Raw genomic sequence first — 18510 nt, forward strand, 5'->3', positions numbered from 1 at the left:
ATGAGACTGCTGGGTAATTTTAGTTTCTCATCAATTAGACTGCACGTTAGTCATATTTGTAAATGATCCTTGTGCCTTTTGCAGAGAGAGCATCACAAGATTGCTGCCGAAACCGACTCGCCATCTGAGGGGTTGGCGAGGCCCAAGTGGGACACTCCATTCAACCGGGCTTTGAACATACTGAAAGGACTCCCGGTGGAGACTCGACCGTCATATGGACGCGTGCATGGTGTCGGAGATGGCGCCACGTGGAAGTACTACCGTGAGACCATGGAGGATAGAAACGAAAGATGGAGGTTAACTAAAGAAAAAATCGACAAGAAGGTTGAGATTGCGGTTGAGAAGAAATCATCTGAGACAGTCGTAACAGTGGTGGCTGCCGCAAAACGGGTGGTTGTAGATATGTCTACTATCTTGGTTCCGGCCGTTCTCAATTGGAGCAGGCAAAATCCAGAAAAAAATGCAGCGGACTTTCCCCTTGCTGACTTCTTCGGGAGCAGCTTGACTAGCGTTACACTAGCACCTGCAGCTGCACCTGCTCCTGCACCTGCTCCTGCACCTGCTCCCGCACCGACTCCCGCACCTGCTCCCGCACCGACTCCCGCACCTGCTCCCGCACCGGCTCCCGCACCGGACGTGCTCAGCGGTGCTTCATCTTTGGCTGAGCTCGACGCCCTCACGGTATGTGTCACACCGGCCCTCTTCAACAAATGTATAATCTCCCGTCTTCGTTGCCTTTCGGATGTCTCACATCGCAGACTTTTCTTTGCAGGTCGACGAAACCCCATGCACCCTATTGTACACCATCAGCGACCAGAAGGTGGACGTGGGGAAGGCGACGATAATGGAGCCGAAGGAACCATTGTTCCATAGACGTCGATCCCCCCGGACGTCTTCAAGGTTTCCGTGGCCAGTGTCAAACTGGGCCACAAGAATTTATCTCCTCTGGTACTAGGTGGGATGACGACGAGACCCCGCGGTGGCTTGGTGATTGCAATGGGTGGGTCTTGTTGTGGCCAAAGAGTCCGCTTCGTCTGGAGGTGGCCGGGAGCACACCCACGAGCACGCAGTTAGGTATGAACATCAACACCTCACCTACCCAATTAGCATCAGCTGTCATGCTGGGTGATAGCGGACGGGGTGAGGAAGAGGCTCCATTATTCGCTGGTGACGTTGCCATAGATGAGGATGAGGATGACGATGACACTCAACAGTATGCCAATAATGGCGCCTAGTTAGGGTTTGAGCATCATGAGTCGGTGCCTGAATTGCCGCCTCCGGAGTCTGAATGTATTATGGACGACCTTCTGATAGCAAAAAAGTCTAGGAAGAGACCGAGGAAAGGCAACAAAGCTGATTCTATAATCCAGCCGCCTCAGCAGCCTCGGGTTCAAGACCGTATAGATATCCCCGGTGCGGCAAAATGGCATAACGCTGGTGAACCAATCCTACCTAAAGCAGCGATAGCGGACAGATTCGGCGATGTAAGGAGACTTCATGACGATGTGTTGTTGGATAGAGAAAGGCCTCATCGCCTCGAAAAATCTAGGATACCCACTCTACGTGGTTAACGGGCCGCGGCAATTGTCGTACGGTGATACATTCCCCGCGGAGAAGTTCTTCCTTCGATTCGATTACATCTTCGACATGTTTCACTTGAAGAAGCTGGATTTTACGTTTGTCCGACTTTATGCCTTGCACATGAACTACCCCATCGGGGTTGAGCAGATACCTTTTATCTGTGTCGCTGACTCGTACTTCATGCATGCGGGCTTCTTGGCAGTCTGCGCAAAGCACTGTGAATACGCGAGGTACTACCTCGTCAATTTCATGCTCACCAATAAGGACAAGGAGGCCATTCTTGTGCCTTATCATCCATTGTAAGTCATCGGCGCGGATTTCCTTCCTTCGATTTCAATCATTCATTTGCACGGTGGAGGCTAATTAATTTGAGGTGTACCTATTTTGCGCTGCGGCGGGCGCCGCGTCCTCATCATCCTCTACCCCTGATACTCCCACGCTCTTTACTTGGACTCGTCAAAGAACATTACCAAAAAGGATTACACCCACATCAAGTCTGTTCTCGACAGTGCTATGTTTTACTAGGACACGCGGGGTGGAGAGGTCAAGGACAAGAAGACAAGGGACGGCAGGCCTGCCTTCAGCCATAAGACCGACTTTTGCTGCATCCAGCAACCGAGTGATTCTCTTAATTATGGATTCTATGTCCTACACCAGATGCTGGAGTAAAGACGGGATCACCAGAACCTTCGCATGTCACCTAGATCTCGCGATGCCCATATTCTGCGATGGGCAAAGGACTTAGGAGATATCGAGGATCATCGACTTCGAGCTGAGTTCTATCACATCCAGCGCGAACTTGCCCAAATCATCATGAAGGAGGTCGTCGAAAAAACAGGGATGTTCTACGAAGAAGGAAAAATGTCGCGGGAAGACGTCCGAACACGCGTAGCCTCTCAGCGTCTCAACCTGAAGCCTTTCATTAAGCTCAGGGACTATCTCCCTGACATGGATCGATGGCACAACATGTAGTGATTGTCGATATATGACAATATGTGTCCGTTTAGTCCATACTTTCTGTACGACAAAACTTTGAGTTATACACGGCGAAACTTTATTTGTGATGTAATTAAACCGTCCTCCTCGACTAGCGAAGATCACTCTAGTTAGGGCATTTTGGGTATGATGAACTTTGTTATTTATGCTTATGATATGTTGCTTCTATTTTGCCAAGTCTGTCTCTTTCTGTTGCCCAACTATATATGTTGCATATCATTGACTCATGTGACGATGCAGGTGCATAGATCATCGATGGCGAAGAAGTGCGACGCCAGGAGTATACCACGAGTGGCTGGAGTGTCAGGCCCAGGTGTACCGGTTTCCGGTTTTTGAGCAACAGCCAGTAGTTAGTTTAGGTTCATGCTAATGCGAGAGAGGGATACGAACTCATGTACTGCATAGTTCCGTTGTCACTCATAGTGATAGCTCTTCTGACGTATATCATTGTTTAGATGGATGACGATGTGGTTGCAAGTAATCGAGACTTGTATCGTTGTTTTCGAGATGATGACGAGAGACCACTTTGTGTTGGATGATGATTATGATGATGACATGATTTGATGAGACTATTTGTATGTATATGCTATGATTACATTTGTATGTGTATGATATGCTAAAGATTGTTGTATAAAGCCTATTCAAATACAAAACAAATATGCAAAAAAAGAAACTAATAATACTAGTAGTAGCGAGGGGAATAAAGTTAGCAGTAGCGCTCCCTTACTAGTAGCGCTTCCTGCTAAAAAACGTTGTAGATATTAGCAGCAGCGCTCTGCACTAAAGCTCGCTATTGCTAGCCATGTATAGCGGTAGTGTGGGATGGCAGGCGCTACTGCTACATGTTAGCTGTAGCGCCTTATCAGTAGCGCGTCATCCCACGCTACTGATAGGCAAAATACCCGCGCTGCTACTAGGGTTTTCCCTAGTAGTGTTACTTTGGAAGGCTTTGAGCAGGTTGGAGGTAGGGGCTCTGTGGTTGAATTTGATGATGAGGAAGAGGATGAGGGTACCAATGAAGAAAATGGAAATCAAGAAAACCATGAGCTGCTTAAGGATGATGGGACTAATGATCTCCTTGATGATGATGATGCCATTGATGAACTTGATAAAGCAAACCTTACACCTAAAAATGACAATGGCTCTTCTAGTAGAAAGAGAACCTATAATACACTGACTGTTTGCACTGAGTCTGACCATGAAAACTTCATCCTGGAGTGTATCTCGGACAAAAAAGGAAATGATGTGAATGATTTTGCAAGTAAGAAAGTGATGTCTCCTACTACTGATGATACAATCAACAAAATGAGTGGAGTTTCTACTCCTGAGATGGTGTGTCCCAAGGTAGTTGATGATGAAAACAAGAGTGGTAGTATGACCTACTTCTTGGGTCTACTGAAATCAGTGGACATGTCTATGTCTGATGATGAAAAAAGTGAAGAAGAGATGGAAGGTGGAGTTCTCTCCCCTGATACAATTCAAAAACTACAATCTACTGGTCTGAAACGCTCTCTGCTTGAAACACTGAACCAAGCACAATCTGGAGGCAAAAAAGATGACAAACACTCAAAATGGGGGCCAGTTCTGGTTCAAAATTATGGTACCAGGCTTCATGGTAATGTGAACATAATAGAGAAGGCAGCCAACTATAAGATGAAGAAGAATTTGGAGGTTCCTCAATCCTTTAAAGGTAAATCTTTCCCACTGTTAGTCCAGTCCATCTTGCTACTTAAGCTATTCAGGTTGGTCTCACTATTGGTAGTAATAGTGATACCATGTTTGAAATTATTGAAGATCTGGTTGTTAGAGAACAGAAAAATGCATTGCTTTTTCTAATGATCATCCTGAAACTGTCCTACCTGCTAATATTGACCTTACTCATGAGGATCTAGTTAGGGCCCCTCCTAGAGAACCCTCTGTTGCATCAGTTGGCACTTCTGATGTAATAGATAGATCTCCTGTTGTCCTCACTAAAGCTAAGCCTTGTGGCTTGTCTCACCCTTTTATAATTCCTTGACATGATAGGTCTTGTTTGGAATATTAGAGGTTTAAGTAAGCCTGGTAAATTTCAGTGCCTGTGTGATGTGATTTCTAAATCTAATCCTGATTTTATTGGCTTCCAAGAAACAAAAAAAGAAATCATCTCTGCTGGTTTCCTTAGATCCTTGGATCCTAAGAATATTTTTAGTTGCCAATTTCTTCCTGATGTGGGTTCTGCTGGGGGCATTTTGGTTGGTCTCGAAAAAGATATGTTTGATGTGATTGGGTTTATTGATAATAGATTCTCTATTAAAGCTACTGTTAAGAACAAAAGTGGTGGTTTTTTATGGCATTTCGTGATTGTGTATGGGTCTTCTTACCGTGAGTTCAAACTAGATTTCATTTCTGATTTACATGATGTTTTTGTTTCCAACTCCTACCCTACTCTAATTTGTGGTGATTTCAATTTGATTAGAGGGAGTAATGAGAAGAGTAGTGGCCTTGTTGATCAACAAAGTGCTTTGTTGTTCAATGACTGGATAAATAGATGGAATCTTATGAAAATTTCTGTTTCCAATAGAAAATATACCTGGTCCAATAATCAAGAGAATCCAGTTTTTGCTGTCTTGGATAGGATTTTCACTTTTTTGGATTGGGATGCTCACTTTCCCATGTCCTCCCTTGTTGCCCTTCCCAGGGTTGGTAGTGATCATGCCCCCTTGGTGATGGATACAGGGGCCAGGAGACATGTTGGTCCTAAGATGTTTAGGTTTGAGAAATGGTGGCTCTCTCAACCCGGTTTTAGACAGGTTGTAGTGGATGCTTGTAACTCTATGTCCTTTGATATCTCCTCTGTTGGAAATTGGATGCTGAAAACTAGAGTTCTTAGGAAAAGAACTTAAGGTTGGAGTATTAATCTAGAAGCTGCCATGAAAAAAATAGAAATCCCTCCTTATGGAGCATGATATGCTAGATGTCTCTTCTGAGACTCACAATTTATCCCCTGGTGATTTTTCTAGGATGGGGGACATCAAAAAAGAGCTGGATGAGATTTGGAAAAAGGAGGAATCTGCTTTGTGGCAGAGATCTAGAGATAGAAAGATCCTTGAAGGTGACAGAAATAATGTCTATTTTCAAGCCTTGGCTAACCATAGACATAGAAAAAACCACATTTCTGAATTGGAAGGCCCCAGTGGGATAGTGACTTCCACAACTGACATTCCGAAAGTGGCCACTGGTTTTTTTATAAATCTTTTTGCCTTTGAACCTAATCCTGATATTCACCTGGACCATGATTTCTGGGAAGGGGAGGAGGTAGTCTTTGAAGCTGACAGGATTAATATAGAAAAATCCTTTTCTGAGGATGAGATTAAGCAAGCTATCATGAGTTCTTATGCCAGTGGGGCCCCTAGCCCTGATGGATTATCCTTTCTTTTCTACCAATCCTTTTGGGATCTCATCAAAAAAGACTTTATGTGGATGGTCAAAGATTTTGAAGATGGTACCCTTGACATACATAGGCTTAATAATGCCCTTATTACACTTATCCCAAAAACTACTCTAGCCAGGGATATGAAGAACTTCAGACCTATTAGCCTTAGTAACTGTGTTGTCAAGATATTTTCTAAGGCTATGACTACTAGAGTTTCACCCTTGTGTGATAAACAAATTTCTTCCAACCAGACTGCCTTCATCAAAGGGAGGTTTATTTTGGAGAGTGTTGTTATGGCTCATGAAGTCATTCATGAAATTCATAGATTAGGCGACAATGCTTTGGTCCTTAAGTTGGATTATGAGAAAGCTTATGATAGGGTTAGCTGGGGTTATATAAAGGAAACGCTCCTTTCTAGGGGCTTTGGTACTAAATGGGTTAACTGGGTGTTTAGTACTCTGTATCAAGGGAATTTTCAGGTAAGGATCAATGAAACTAATGGCCCACATTTTGTGGCTGGCAAAGGATTGAAGCAGGGTGATCATCACTCTCCTTTGCTTTTTAACTTAGTTGCTGATGTGTTTTCTAAAATGCTTTTCAAAGCTGCTAGAAGTGGTTTAATTGCTGGTCTTCTTCCACAAGTGATCCCTGGTGGTGTCATCAGCCTACAGTATGCTGATGACACCATCTTATTCCTTCAAAACTCTATGGTTTATGCCAGAAATTTTGAGTGCTTGTTGACATGTTTTGAAAACCTCTCTGGTCTTCAAATTAACTTTAATAAAAGTGATCTACACACTATCAACATTCTTGTAGACATGTCCAATGAGCTTGCCTAGATTTTCTGCTTCCAGTTTGGGGATTTCCCTTTCAAATATCTTGGAGTACCTCTTCACTTCAAAAAGTTGAGAAGGGTGGACATCCAACATATTATAGACAGGATCATCAAAAATATAGTAGGGTGGTTGATGTCTACCGCGCAACTTCATTCTTGTAGACATGTGTTGGGCCTCCAAGCGCAGAGTTTTGTAGGACAGTAGCAATTTTCCCTCAAGTGGATGACCTAAGGTTTATCAATCTGTGAGAGGTGTAGAATGAAGATGGTCTCTCTCAAACGACCCTGCAACCAAATACAAGAAATCTGTTGTGTCCCCAACACACCCAATACCAATGTTGGGGATATCACTTATCGGGAACTTATCGGTGGACCCATGATAAGGGGTAAATCGGCCAGTTTATCGGCAAATCCGTTGATTTATCGCCATATCGGATGATTTATTGGCCAATTTATCTTATCGGTCAGACACGGGTAAGTGATAAATCGGCCGATTTATCAGAATATCGGAAGATATCTTGAACAGTGCCCAATACAATGGCAAATTGTATAGGTGCACTAGTTCAGCGAAGAGATGGTGATAAAAGTTCAATATGGATGGTAGAAATATATTTTTATAATCTGAATAAATAAAAACAACAAGGTAGCAAATAGTAAACGGGCACAAAAACGGTGTTGCAATGCTTAAAAATGAGGCCTAGGGTCCGTACTTTCGCTAGTGCAACCTCTCAACAATGCTAACATAGTTGGATCATATGATTATCTCTCAAAGTGCAATAAAGAATCACTCCCGAGTTCCTATTTGTGGAGAACAAAAGATAGGAATTGTTTGCAGGTCACGAAACCACCTCAAAGCTATTCTTTTCGTTCGATCTATTCAAGAGTTCGTAGTAAAATAACACAAAGCTATTTTTTCCGTTCAATCTATCCTAGAGTTCGTACTAGAATAACACCAAAGCAAATTCATATTCATAATACTCAATCCACACAAAGAACTATAAAGAGACCCCAAAGTTTTCGTCGGAGAAAAACGTGCATCAACCCCTATGCATAGATTACCCCAATATCACTGCGGGGATCCGCGAGTTGAATGCCATAACACATATCAAGTGAATCAATAAGATACCTCATTGTCACCTCAAGTATTCATATTGCAAGACATATAGCATGTGTTCTCATCTCTGAATATTCAATCTGACAAGACAAAACTTTGAAGGGTAAAGATTCAATTCATCATAACAAGTGTATAGAGTGGAGAAACATCATATGATCTGACTATATTAACAAAGCCCATGATATAGATCACGAGAGAGAGAGAGAGAGAGATAAAACACATAGCTGCTGGTACAAACCCTCAGCCCCGAGGGTGGACTACTCCCTCCTCATCGTGGTGGCCGCCGGGATGATGAAGATGGCCACCGGAGATGATTCCTCCCTCCGGCAGGATGCCGGAACGGGGTCTAGATTGGTTTTCACGGATACAGAGATCTTGCGGCGGCGAAACTTCTGATCTAGGTTAACCCCCAAAGGGTTTCAGAATATTTGGGAATTTATAGTGCAAAGAGGGGGTGCGGGAGGCCATCGAGGTGGGCACAACCCACCTGGGCGCGTCGGGGGGCCCTGGCGCGCCCTGGTGGGTTGTGCCCCCTTCGGGGCACCCCCCCCCCCAGGTGCAGTTCAGGCCCACTGGGTTCATTCTGGTCCATAAAAAATCTCCAAAAAGTTACGCGGTGTTTGGACTCCGTTTGATATTGATTTCCTGTGATGTAAAAAACAAGCAAAAAACAGCAGCTGGCACTGGGCACTGAGTCAATAGGTTAGTCCCAAAATACGATATAAACTTGCTATAAAATGATTGTAAAACACCCAAGAATGATAAAATATCAGCATGAATACTTCATAAATTATAGATACATTGGAGACGTATCAGTGATTAGGAAAACATTTATCCTATAGAGGCAAACTAATTCTGCTGACCACCTGCATTGCTAGCATTCCTGCTTATTTGATGTCCATCATGAATTTTCTTAAATGGGCCATTGATGCCATTAATACACAGATGTCTCACTTTTTTGGGGGTAACATGGGGGATACTCATAAATATCACCTTGCCAATTGGGGCTTAATTGCTAAGAGAAAGGAATTTGGGGGAGTGGGGGTCCCAAATCTCAGAGAATACAACATGGCCCTTCTGGCCTCATTGGGGAGAAGGTTTCATGATGGGAGAGATAGTGACTGGAAAAAAATCATTAGCTTCAAATATGCCACTCATAAGCCCAATATCTATTGGGGCAAACCTGGATTGGGTTCTCCTTTTTGGAAAAGCTTAACCTGGTCTCTAGAAGCTGCTAGAACTTTTGTTAGCTGGGTACCTGGGAATGGTGAGAGCATTGCCTTCTGGCATGATACCTGGATTGGGGAATGTTCCCTAAAAACCAAATTTGGGGAGCTTTTTGACATCTGTCAACAACAAGATGCCACCATTGCCCAGGTGTGGGATGGTAATACTCTACAACTAACTTTTAGAAGATGTGTGGATGGTCTCACCATGATCAAGTAGTTGGATCTATGTGATGTAGTTAGTAAATTTACACCATGTGCTACCCTAGACATTCCTAGATGGAATCTTGAACCATCTGGGATTTACACAGTGAAATCTTTTTATAAAATGATTGACTTTGGAGGCATATCTTCTAATATTAAAGATGTTATTTGGAAAATCAAGGTTCCACCCAATATTCATGTCTTTCTCTGGCTAGCTTACTATAATAAATGCTTAACCAGAGATAACCTAGCTAAGAGGAGACCTGTGGAAGACCCTACTTGTGTGTTCTGCAGTGAGAAAGAATCGATTAAACACTTATTTTTTGAATATGTGGTAGCTGTCCAGATCTGGAAAATAATTTTTGAAGGGTTGTGTATCACCTTACCTACATCTTTCCTATCCTTGTCTGTTTTATGGAAACAAAGAAAGAAAACAGAGGCCGTTAATCTGGTCACATCTGCTACCTCGTGGGGCTTATGGCTTTTGCGCAATGATTTTGTTTTTCAGGGACGAAAATGGTGAAGTATTCACTGCATCATGGACCTGGTAGGAGGACTGCTGAGGCAATGGAAAATTCTATGCTCGGATGCCCAGGGTGCGCTACTTCGTCGTCGTTTAAGGCTTTTGGATCGGCAAAGAGGGGAATTGCTTAGAATAGCCTGGGATGTGTGTTGAACTAGCTTGAATTTGCCTATATTTTGTCAATCAGCCTCTTGGCTAGGCTTCCTGTGATGTACTCCTTCTGTGACAGCAACTTTGGCTGTTGCCGAGCGCTGTAAGATGTCCTGGATATGTTGGTTTCGCCTTTGCTTTTTAATAAAAGTTGTGGCGGGGGAACCCCTTTCTTTTCAAAATATTGGCAAGGTACACTTTGCTAACCAACCAAACAGTCCCTAATTCGTGGCGGTATGCTTACATTAGTCCTGGCTAGTCTTGTCTGAGATAATGTGTGGTGTTGAGTCTGTGTAGGTGAACTATCTACTTTGTGTTCTTCTACCGTCCAGGCGAAGTCAGGGTTTCGATTGCCGGCATGAGCAGCAGGCTTCCTCGCAAATGGAGTGGAGCTTGATCGTCTAGATCAGCTGGCTGCTCTCGTACATGACGCTCCACGAGTCCAGCGTAGGGAAGCACGGCTGCTGTTGCTGCACCAGCTGCTGTTGGTGGTGGCGATGGAGCGCCGCCGCGTCGTCGTCCGACGGCAGCCGCAGCGCGTCCCCGAACGCGCAGTCGAAAGCGGTGCAGTCCAGCTCCAGCAGCAGGGCGGGGGACGACGCGTCGAACGACGACGCGGGCAGGACGCTGCCGTCTGCCGCACCGGGCTCGGCCTGGACGCCCGTGACGTGCTGCACCATGAGCCGGAAGTTGGCGGCGTCGGTGCTGATGTACGTGGTCGGCGCGCGCTTTGACGGCCTCGCCCGCCGCTTCCCGGCCCGGCCGGCGCCCGCTGCGTTGGGCCCAAGGCCGACCCGCCTCTTGTTCGCCGTGGCGCGGACGGGGGTGGACGGCGCGACGGAGTCGCAGGCGAGCGATCCCATCGGCGGCGCGGCCGTGGAGGCGAACCAGCTGCTGTCCCCGGCGCCGCATGAGAAGTCCGCGAGGAGAGAGGACGAGGAGGGCCCCGAGGCGGAGGAGGGGGAGGAGACTGCGGGGGAGTAAGCGTACTCGTGCTGGGGCATGGACATAGAGGAGAAGTGCAGCGCTTGCGTGATGGCGGCGTCGGTGTAGTAGGCCGGCCCGGGCGAGGAGGCCGAGAGGAACGACGCCGATGGTGGCGGCGCCAGGCATGACATGGCATCCATACGGCAAGGCGGATGATGATCGATGAGAAGTGAAGCACGTTAAAGTTGGAAGGCCGGCGTGCAGCGCAGGTGCGGCTATCGTGAGTGTAGTACAGGTGGAAGATGGTGTGCGTGGGAGCGTCTCTGCGGTTTAGGAAGGGGAGCGAGGCAGGTGTATATAGCCGGAGACGGGTGGGAAAACGCGTGGGCGCATAGGCATCGGGCAGTGTCGGCGTGCGCGGGGGAGGGCGCGCGGTCTGGGCATGTCTCGGGCGGGCTGGAGTCAACCCAACCGCGGTCGTGTCGACGGTGGCGCACTGCTCGAGCCGCTCGGTAGGAGGTCAGGCCAGCATAGCGACGGCCGCAAAGCAGCTGACCCATCCATGCGGCCATGCCCCGCTTTGCGCTAACCACGTCGATCAGCTGCTACTACTCATCAGTGATCAGCCGGAGCTGCGGTGCATTGTAAGTGATGGGCTTGATTGTGCCACATGCTGCTGCCCACCAACCCGTCTCCACCGTCCGCACGGATCAACGCGACGAGCGGGGTCCGTCCGTCTCGCTCGTACTTGTACGGTACCACGTGTAAACCAGCAGGCAGCGGCCGCTCCTGAGATTCCGACTGGCGCGCGCTGTCGGTCGGCGGGCTGCACATTTCGCACCACACATAGCTCGTGATCTTTCTTTTTGTTCGAAAGAATGACGTGAACAGAGTAGCGTGATTAGTGGGAGGCTGTTTGCTGCGTCCAATCCGGCAGGCATTCACCACCATAAAAGGAAAGGAAAGCATGCAGGTTTACACGTCCATTTCATCCGACGAGACTTGCCTGCTCTCTTCCCATGCTCCCATCCGTGCTTACGCGTACGTGGCTTGATTTGATTGAAAGAAAATAAGACCCGTCCTCAGGGGGGAGATGGTTAGATTAGAAAAGAAAAAGGAAAAAAAACAGCGGTAGGATGAAGTGGGAGCACGGATGGGAGCATGGAAAGGGAGCAGGCAAGCCGGATCCCATTTCATTCACACGCCCCCGGTTTAATCGGATCAACAACTCGCGGGAATGGCGCGCGCGGCGTGGCGGTGCGGTGGGCTCGCCGTCGCTCTCGCCGGGATCTCAAAGATCTCACTGCTCGCCGCTAGCTAGACAGTAGACACTGAACGTCGAATGCTGCTTGTTTGCTCACTCACTCTGATGCAGTGATGCTACAAGCAGCACACCCCAAGCACTAAAGCCATCATCAACTCATCAAAATATAATAGATTAATTGCTATTATTAGCGTCACCGGCGCGGTCTGATCAGCAGTTTAGTTTACTCGGAGGAAGACCTAGAAGAGATCGCCCTGCCGTCGGCTCGTCGATCGCCGGGTGCCTTTCAGGCCCGGATTTGTGATTTCTTTCCTCTATTTTATTCTTCTTCTCTAGTGGAGATTCTGCTTCCATCCCAAGTGATCCTTCCTTCTTTTCCTTCGCCGCGACGGAATCGAATTACGAATATTATAGCTGATGACTGACCGAGCCAACGATCTCAATTAAGTGCTCGCGCGATCGTTCTCCTCAAGATATATTCCTTGTTTTTGTGCGGACAACAGACGACACATTTTCTTACCGTCGCCTTCCCTGCGGGCTCTTTTCGCCGACGAGGTAACAACATTATTATTTACTGACATGCACATGATCGTAGTAGTATGTATTCGCTGTCAATGGAGGCAGGGCATGGGGGGCAGCACGGATCGTAGGCGACAATCGCGTGATGTCGTGATTCCTCCTCGACGACGACGACGGACGTACCCGTCCGCTGACCCCGAGCGCGGGTCCAAATGCGTGTTCCAAACACCACCAACCGCGCAACCGCGCTGGGCAGGCAGATCCTCCACGCCGCAGGCTCCGGTGACCATCGCTGCTTTGGACCGACCGATCCATCCAAGGCACCGGCGGCACAGCAGCAGTTAGGCCAACTCCACCGCGCGATCCCAAACGGACGTCCGGATTAGGCCGAATCTGTCCCTTTGGGGCGCCGATGGGTACGCCCGTGTCCGGCTGTGTCCATTGGGTCGTGCGCGCGCCCACCGCGCGGCCGCACCCAAAATCGTGTTCGGGGGTGGACGAGATTAAAAATAATAATTAAATAACTAAAAAAGCAAATAAACGCATATAAAAAAAACATAAAACATATATATGGGTTGGCCACGAAACGGCCCAGTTTCAACGGCTACTTAAAAGGCCCAGATTCATAATTAACATAATAAGAAAATAAAAAAAAACTCCTCCCGCGCGCTCCTGCCGCGCCCGTCGGTGCCGTGGCCGTCGCCGTCTTCACTGGCCGCCGGTGTCCTCGTCGTCGCTGACGAGGTCGACATACTCCGGCGGTGTCCAGAGGTGGGTCGGCGGTGCGTGGTGGACGGGGGCGGGTTGGACGGCCGGAGGTGCCTGCACCACCTCCTCACGCGGCGACGCCTCCCGCTCCGGAGTGGGGCACCAGTTCACGCCCAGGTCGGCGGCCATCTCCGGCGCAGTGCACGACCAGCCCGACCCCTGGCCCAGGAGCTTCTCGAACGCAGGCGGGTCCTCCTCCATCGGCTCCTCCGTGGCGGCCGCCGTGAAGGCCGCCAGCTGCAGCTCCGGGAAGGCGACGTCCCCGGCGGCAGAGAGGGCCATGGCCTCCTCCAGGCCATCCCACCGCCGCTCGTCGTGCGTGTTCATGGAGTCGTCCATGACACGCTGCAGGAGACGGGCCTCCTCCTCCGCTGTCATGCGAGGAGGGGGGAGGGGGCGACGGAGACGGGGAAGGCGACGGCGTGGGCGTCAGGCCGCGCACCCGCGTACGGCCGTGCGGCTCTGCACGTGGCCTCCGCGGCCCTGACACGGTGCCGGCGAAGTAGGGCGCGCGCCGCACGTCGTGCTCGTCCTGGAGCCATGTGTCCCAGAGCGGCGAGTCGGGGGCGTACCTATGGTCGTAGTACAGGTCGTCAGGGAGGAGGCAGCGGCGGCGGTTGATCTCATCGCACCGTACACGGCCGGTCGCCGGCACTGGCAGGATGGGGACCCGGTCCGCGGAGAGGTGCCACCCATTGGGGGGGTGGGCGTCGCTCCACGGGACCGGCGTCCTTGTCTCCCAGTACCTCCGGCACACGTCCGCGCAGATATACTGCCGGTCGCGCTCGCCGGAGGGCCGAGGGGCAATGGTGAAGGGGGCCGGCGCGGGGGCTCGACGGGAGGAGCGCGGCGGAGACACGGGGGCTCGACGGGAGGAGCGCGGCGGAGACGCGGGGGCTCGACGGGAGGAGCGCGGCGGAGACGCGGGCTCCTCCTTCTTCACGGAGTCGCGGCAGCGCCCCGAGGAGGAGCCGGCCTCGCGGTCGTGCTTGCCCTTGCCGTTTCAGAAGCCCATGGCGAGGCGGGCGGCCGGCGAGCTCGAGGAGGAGGCGGGCTAGGGTTTCTACGCTGTCGGGGTTCGAGGAGGCCGCTGGGTGGCGTGGGGCAGTGTGGACGTCGATCCGTCCACGCTTCCCACTTAAAGAAGGACGGCGACCGCTCGACGTGCGGATGACAGGTGAGGCCGTCCGCTCGTGCGCATTGATGTGGGCGGGTGGGAGGTAGGTGGCCGTCTGCCACGCGGCCCCGAAGCGGATGAGGCGCGCGTCCGTTTGGTGTCCGCCGCGACCCAATCCCGACGCAAGTTTGCGTTCGAAATGGGTCGGCCCGGACACAAAACGGATATGATGGGTCCGGACCGTCGCGCGCTGGGCCTTCTTCTTTGTTTCTTTTGCCCCAAACGGATAGGGCCAGACAGGATGGAGTCGCGCGGTGAGTTGGGCTTAACGATGCATTTTCCTTCCGCAAAGACGCTCATCTTGCGGTTTTCACGTATCACCAGGTCTCTGTAAAATCAGTGATTTCTGAATACGGCACACATCACTGCATAGAGAGACAGAGAGCACGCAGTGATCCATATATTATTATACTCGTCCCACCAGAACCAGATCGATCGCTGCGCGAAAGCTGAGCAAGGTTGACGGATTCAGCCAGTTTGTCAGCGCTGAAAAATTCGCAAGGTGACCGACTCACTGTACCGATTGACTAGGATGCGTTTGGTTGAAGATGTCATATGAATGGGTTGGGACCGTTCAATTTATTTGAGATTGAACCATTCAATTCATGCGTTTGGTTGAATATAAGAGATGAGATAATTATTTAGGACGGGACCACCAGTCATGCTCACATAGTCATGCATGCAAAGCGTGGCCATTTGATTCGACCGATTTGGTTGGGTTGAACGGTTCAGCATCTTCAAGGCATATTCTCTTTTTTTGACTTGAACCATTCATGTGCTTTATAACTAAACATGTCTATTTTTTGAACGATCCCAACCCATTCATGACCATCCTTGTAACCAAACGCACCCTAAACTAGTACATGGAGTGGCAGTGGCGGCGATCGAGACGACGACATGCACATATGATATGATATGATACCACACAATATACTACTACGATCGCACAACATGGGTTTTAGTTTAATCAGGACGAGACGACGACATCCCACGAGGCAGGCATTCCCTCGTAATCGAGTGCCCCCCAAGACTTCGAGTGTCACGGATGGGGATGGGGTTCAGCCGGCACTCGATTGACGCCACCAAACACTCAGTAATAATCTAATCTATTGGTGATGGGATCATGGATTGGATGGATAGGTAGATCTTGATCTGCTCTTGCCTAGCTAGGTCAGGGTCCACTAGAAAGTTGAAAAACGCTTGAAAGTTTATGCTGCCTGTTCAAATGATCTTCTTCTTCTTCTTTTATGGGAAATGATCTTTATATAACCCAGTCAAGCATCCAGGACGCAGTCCGCATAATAAAGCATCACGTAGATGGTCAGCAGCACTATTCATCATACATGAAAATGTAGTAAATTCAATTATCCCAATGGGCATAAAAACAATCCTATTTCTGACGTCAGATCGATCCCGCTTATAGTAGAAAAATCCAAAGCTCTTCATGTGACACTACACCATTTGACTTATGCCACCTGCTCCGGCCTCATCCACTAGCATCGGTCGTACGCGACCCAGAATAGATATACTACGAACCGGTCTTGCTACGGTCCAACGACAAGGACACAGTTGAGTTGAGATTAGCTAAGCGGGCATTATTGGAACATAAACTAAGCGGTTGGTTCCTATCACATGACATGCCACCATGCACGACGGACGGATTTCTTCAGGTAATAGTAGTATGATAGTAAAATATAATAAATACTCTGATGATGCTCTTTGACATCACGGGGAACAACATCCCCATCGATCCAATTAATCCTACCCTAGCTAGCTAGCTCATGCTCGCGCCCTCGGTACGTAGGGCATGCCCCAGAGCTTTGTTCTCTGCATGCCGCTGACTGCATCTCACTATCCAAAGCTAGCTAGTGTTCAGATTTCAAACCTCCTTCTGTCTTTTGCACGCAAAGCGCCCCGCAGTTAGGCCAACTCCACCGCGCGACCCCAAACGGACGTCCGTTTTGTCCGGATTCTGTCCGTTTGGGTAGGGCAATGGGGTCGTGTCCGGGCCTGTCCTGGGATGCGGTGGCCGTGCGCCCAGCGCGGCCGCATCCGTTTGCTTCATCTTGTCCGCCAGGGCCTAAAATGCCCATATTTTCATATGAAAACAAGTTTGCACGTCCAAATATTAATTGTTTGAAAATTAAAATAGTTTTACAACCCAATCGAAATTGTCTCTAATAAAGATAGTTTTACAACCAAATCGAAATTGTCTTAAATGAACGTAAAACGAACCAATACATCTACCGGTTGCCAATATGATCCCAGACGTGCTCAACCAAGTCATTTTGAAGAGCCTTATGAGTGTGCCAATCACGCAGCTCACGATGGAACTGGAAGAACTGATCAAGTGTGACCGGTTCTTGATACAGGGGCTCAACATTGTCACCTTGATAATCAAATCCTTGGTCGAAGATACTGTCATCACGCTCGTCCTCGACGATCATGTTGTGCATGATCACACAAGCAGTCATCACCTCCCAAAGCTTTCTTTCATCCCATGACAGTGCAGGGTATCGAACGATGCCCCATCGGGATTGAAGCACGCCAAAAGCATGTTCCACATCCTTTCTAGCATTCTCTTGCATTTGGGCAAATCTCTTTCTCTTCTCACCTTGGGGCTTGGAGATTGTCTTCACAAAAGTTGACCACTGAGGATATATACCATCAGCTAGATAGTATCCTTTGTTGTACTGGTGGCCGTTGACCTCAAAGTTGACAGGTGGGGAGCGGCCTTCTGCAAGCCTCGCGAAGACTGGAGAACGTTGTAGCACGTTGATATCATTGTGAGAACCTGCCATACCGAAGAAAGAATGTCATATCCAGAGATCCTGCGATGCCACCGCTTCTAATATGATAGTGCACTCGCTGACATGCCCCTTGTCCTGCCCCTGCCAAGCAAATGGACAGTTCTTCCACTCCCACTGCATACAATCTATGCTGCCAAGCATGCCTGAAAAGCCTCTAGGTGCGTTGGTCGCCAACAATCTCTCTGTATCAGTGGCAGTTGGCTGCCTCAAGTACTCTGGGCCAAACACCTCGATCACAACTTGGCAGAACTTGTACATTGACATCAGACATGTTGTCTCGCTCATACGCACGTACTCATCCACCAGATCGCCTGGAATTCCATAGGCAAGCATGCGAACGGCCGCGGTGCATTTCTGGTAAGAGGAGAACCCAAGCTTGCCAAGGGCATCCGTCTTGCACTCGAAGTATGAGTCATGAGCAACCACTCCCTCTCGAATACGATTGAACACATGCCTTGCCATTCGAAAACGGCGACGAAATTTATCCGGCTTGAAGAGCGGTTTGTTGGAAAAGTAATCGGCATAGAGCAGGGCGTGGCCTCTCTCCCTGTTGCGGTTCAGGTTGGGAGCACGACCAGGGACTGACCCCCTGTACCGAGGAAGCTGCCGTTGAATGTGGTCGTGAACGATCAGTGCAACCACCACAAGATCTTCATCATCCGACGATGAAAAATCGTCCGATGAACAAAGGAAGTGGTGGAAGAAGAACTCGTCTCCACTGTCCATACCTTTGTGGGAAAAATGTCAAACACCTTGCGGTCGTGGTGCGCGAAGAGGCCGCAATGATCACCTCGCTTAGTAGGGGTGGTTGCCGGCTGGCTACTGGCCGCTCTGGAGCCGTCAGAAGCTGCCGCGGCCGCTGTGGTACGTCCCCGACGATCGTGTCTCCTCTGCCACCGGCAAAGACGGCGACGGCCAAATCTCCTTCGATCGACGGCCAAAACTACGGCGAAAGCGCGGGCGTTGTGGCGGCCATGTCTACACGTGGTTTGGTATGGACGGCC

General features: G+C 49.2%; 1 protein-coding gene across 1 annotated transcript; it reads right to left on the minus strand.

Moving 5' to 3' along the window:
* Nucleotides 1-10185: 10185 nt before the first annotated feature.
* LOC119367242 (calmodulin-binding protein 25-like) lies at nt 10186-11278 on the minus strand. Its single transcript, XM_037632813.1, has one exon. It carries the CDS (start codon nt 11166-11168, stop codon nt 10443-10445), a length of 726 nt encoding a protein of 241 aa, XP_037488710.1. The 5' UTR covers nt 11169-11278; the 3' UTR covers nt 10186-10442.
* Nucleotides 11279-18510: the final 7232 nt, after the last annotated feature.

The sequence above is a fragment of the Triticum dicoccoides genome, chromosome 2B (assembly GCF_002162155.2).
Source record: "Triticum dicoccoides isolate Atlit2015 ecotype Zavitan chromosome 2B, WEW_v2.0, whole genome shotgun sequence".
NCBI classification, from domain to species: domain Eukaryota; kingdom Viridiplantae; phylum Streptophyta; class Magnoliopsida; order Poales; family Poaceae; genus Triticum; species Triticum dicoccoides.